Source organism: Elephas maximus, chromosome 7, assembly GCF_024166365.1.
Source record: "Elephas maximus indicus isolate mEleMax1 chromosome 7, mEleMax1 primary haplotype, whole genome shotgun sequence".
Taxonomy (NCBI): Eukaryota; Metazoa; Chordata; class Mammalia; order Proboscidea; family Elephantidae; genus Elephas; species Elephas maximus.
This window is the reverse complement of record NC_064825.1, coordinates 58166433-58170386: the sequence shown is the minus strand read 5'-3', so window position 1 is coordinate 58170386 and position 3954 is coordinate 58166433. Positions and strand designations below refer to the sequence as shown.

General features: G+C 39.7%; 1 protein-coding gene across 1 annotated transcript; it reads left to right on the top strand.

Moving 5' to 3' along the window:
- The first annotated feature begins 2482 nt into the window (after window positions 1-2482).
- LOC126079192 (olfactory receptor 52N1-like) lies at window positions 2483-3453 on the top strand. The gene is given in 2 exon segments (XM_049890120.1): window positions 2483-3058; window positions 3061-3453. Coding segments are annotated over 2 exon segments (969 nt in total).
- The last annotated feature ends 501 nt before the right edge of the window (window positions 3454-3954 follow it).

Genomic DNA, 3954 nt, shown 5'->3' with positions numbered 1-3954 from the left:
TAGTTGTGAATATGACTTACCTTGTGAATACGGCTTTATAGTTTCTGAAGGAACTCCAGGAGCTTTCAGGGTGAGCACATTTCTAAATTGGGCTGCATTCTTAACATAAAGGGGTGAGTGCAGATGTTAATAGCTGAGGGGGTGGTGGAGAATGAATATGAGAGTCGTCAGATAGAGTTATTCTGTAAACTTTGGAAAAGGTGCAATGACAGTACTATATGGCTGCTTTAAATGCTGGTTTCTTTGACCCATTTTCAATTTGGATAAAACATTCTTGTTTCAACGCCGGCAGTACAAACTTGTGGGCATGTTCTTATGAGAGGTAATCAGTTCCACCGACTGTGAAAGCTAAAAACAGGATTTTAGAGAAAAAGGAATTTCTCCTGTGGTGGGAAACAAGATCAGAGTGATGACTGCCTTTTCCGTAATTTCTCTATTACTTGTCTATTATTCCTGCTGTTACCCGCATTTTGCATTATAGTTATGATACTTGAGTTACTTGTCAATTCCTATGACCCTAGAGCTCATCTACTCGGTTCACGCCCTTAAAATAAATAAATACACGAAGAGTTAATATTTTTTTCAAGACGCATGTGAAGAAAGGAGAACCAACCCCACCCCACCTTTAATTTCCAAGAGAGACACTTCTGAAACAATAGGCAGCCCACCTCCCATGTGCCCAGGAAGCACTAACGACTTTGATCATTTTGTATTTAAAGAGCCTATTTATCTTTCCTTTTTTTTTTTATTTATCTTTCCTTCAATAGCCCCCTCCCTAGGGCTGCACTCCTTGTCATTCTCCTTGTACATGTTTTCCTAAAGCAGCACATGCCAGCACAACATAGGCTGCTCTTCACACTTGTGCATCATAGGTGCTTCCATCCTTCGGTCACCACTTTGTCCTCAGCTCCTCTTTTTTCCTCACAACATATCATCACACCGAGCCTTCTTTGCCTCACTGCTTGTGTTTGTCCTTCTTTGTTTTCCCAGACCTTTTTTTGCTGTGGACTGAAAAAATATATATTGAGCATTTCTTTCTTTGCTAGAATAAATTATCTTTGCGTATTATGTAGCCTGAAAAATATTCGACTCTATGGCTCTTTAGATTTTTGATATGAGTAAAAAATACAGACCATGTTCTAAATAGAGTTTCAATCGATTTACTTTAAAATGATAAATATTATTCTTATTGGATTACATATTTGTCTCTAACTTCAGAAAAACATTAGCATCTCATGATTTATTGCATTTCCAGTGATTCTTCACAATCTATTTAATGTAATACTGATTTAAAAATCAAAGGGACTAATGGATAACCTTTTTTTTCATGTGTTTTAAATTTGTTTTATTTGTCTTTTGTTGTTGAGAATACATACACAGGAAAACATACAAATTCAACAGTTTCTACATGTAGAATTCAGTGACATTAATTACATTCTTCTAGGTGTGCAGTCATTCTCTTCTTCCTTTTCTGAGTTGTTTCTCGTCCATTAACCTAAATTCACTCTCCCTGAAGGTTTCTGTCTAATCTTTTGAGTTGCTTTTGTGAGTTCTATCCAATACAGACAGTTCTTAAAAGTGCATAATGCTCAACTGTTCTTTACCAGTTAAGCTAGACTATTCTTTGGTTTTTATTCTTTAATAAAGTGCTTGTTGTTGTTGTGGTTAGGTCCTGTTCGGTGGATTCTGACTCCTAGTGACCCCACTCAACAGAGCAGAACTGCCCCACAGGGTTCCCTAGGCTGCAATCCCCATTGTGCCACCAGGGCTCCTTAAAAAGTGTTTACCCAATTAATAATAATAATAGTAATAACCAACTGCCTGCGAGTCACACCTGTCTCCAGTGCTGAAGATCAGGCTATGGTGCAAGAATGCCAATAGATGGCCTTTTGATGATACTGGGAAGGTGATTATTTTTTTCACATTTAGGATAATTCTATGATTCTGCTTAAAGAAAGGTATTGGCACAAAGGAACTAATTCATAATTTTCCGGATGCCAGAAGGTAGACACTTGGGCTAAAATGTCATAGTCAGCCTGTCTACGATGTAAGACTGATTAAATGTAAAAGGCATACAATGAAGAATGTTAACATTTCAGAATAAAATAGACATCTCTATGGTGGTGAGCACCTAGAAGACAGTAAATATTTAATCAATCCTTGGTCATCCAGTTGTTCAGGTGGTGGCCAACTTCAGCCTGGGGAATGAACTACATTATAAGAAAAGGCCCTATGCAGATATATCAGCTAGGCTCAAGCTAATTCATATTGTGAAAGTCTAATGCTAAAGACATGGAGCCAAACAGAGTATATGCCACATATTCAACATAGGAGAGCATATATGCTTATGGATCTATAAGAAAGTTAAGTTAGGTATCATGGGGAAAATTTTGCTTGTCAGTTACTCTGATCTATTTTATTTTATTTTCTGCTTACAGATGCAATTCTGTAACTTTCGTACTATGAACTTCCAACAGTTGTTATGTCATTGCTAAATGATACCAGCCTAATCCCAGCTTCATTCATCCTTAATGGCATCCCTGGGCTGGAAGAAGTGCATTTGTGGATCTCCTTTCCCCTCTGTACCATGTACAGCATTGCCATTACAGGGAACTTTGGCCTTATGTACCTCATCTACTCTGAAGAGGCCTTACACAGACCTATGTACATCTTCCTAGCTCTTCTGTCCTTCACAGATGTGCTCGTGTGCACCAGCACACTTCCCAACACCCTCTGCATATTGTGGTTCAACCTCAAGGAGATTGATTTTAATGCCTGCCTGTCCCAGATGTTCTTTGTCCACACGTTCACTGGGATGGAGTCTGGGGTGCTCATGCTCATGGCCCTGGACCGCTTTGTGGCCATCTGCTACCCCCTGCAGTATGCCACTATTCTCACTAATTCAGTCATTGCCAAGGCTGGGCTCATCACTTTTCTTAGAGGTGTAACGTTTGTTATCCTTTTCACTTTCCTCACTAAGCGCCTACCATACTGCAGAGGCAATGTCATACCCCACACGTACTGTGACCACATGTCTGTGGCGAAGATATCCTGTGGTAAGGTAATGTCAAGGTCAATGCTGTCTATGGTTTGATGGTTGCCCTTCTGATTGGGGGTTTTGATATCTTGTGCATCACAATTTCCTACACCATGATTCTTCGAGCAGTGGTGAGTCTGTCATCAGCAGATGCTCAACGGAAGGCCTTTAGCACCTGCACTGCCCACATTTGTGTCATCGTCATCACCTATGTTCCAGCCTTCTTCACCTTCTTTACACACCGTTTTGGGGGACATACCATTCCACCCCACATACACATTATCATGGCTAATCTCTATCTACTCATGCCTCCCACAATGAACCCTATTGTGTACGGAGTGAAAACCAAGCAGATACGTGAATGTGTCATTAGGTTTCTGTTTAAGGGAACGGACATTTCTCCTTATAACATTTAGAGAACCTTCTGTGAAGTTGGAGATTTCTTAGCCAGGTTGAGATCACCAAGTCAATAAGGAACCAAGCAAAGGAAATGAGATATTTAGTCACTCAAAATATTTTCACATGACTCAGATATTTCAACTTCTTTTAAAAGGGTATCAGCATGGTCATGTAGGCAAAGATCCACTCTTCTGAAACCCCATGTTCTCCAAAGTCTCTTTACTTGTAGGGGACCTCAAAGTTCATTGCATTTAATTATCGAGGACAGAGAACTCTACCTTGAATGACAACCTGTATGAGTTTGCAGCCCAATGGCTGGATCACTAGGACTGTAACTGAACCTTTTTTTTTTTTAATTCCCTAGCAAAATTAAGCCATTTTCATCAAGGTCTGTGCTAATTTATTTCAGGAATCTCCTGCCAAAACCATTTTGAGTTCATTCTTATTTCTGAAGTTCTGATCTGCTTTCTGTAACAGTCTCTCCAGCTGTGTACCCAGTAGCAAATCATACCTGTGTT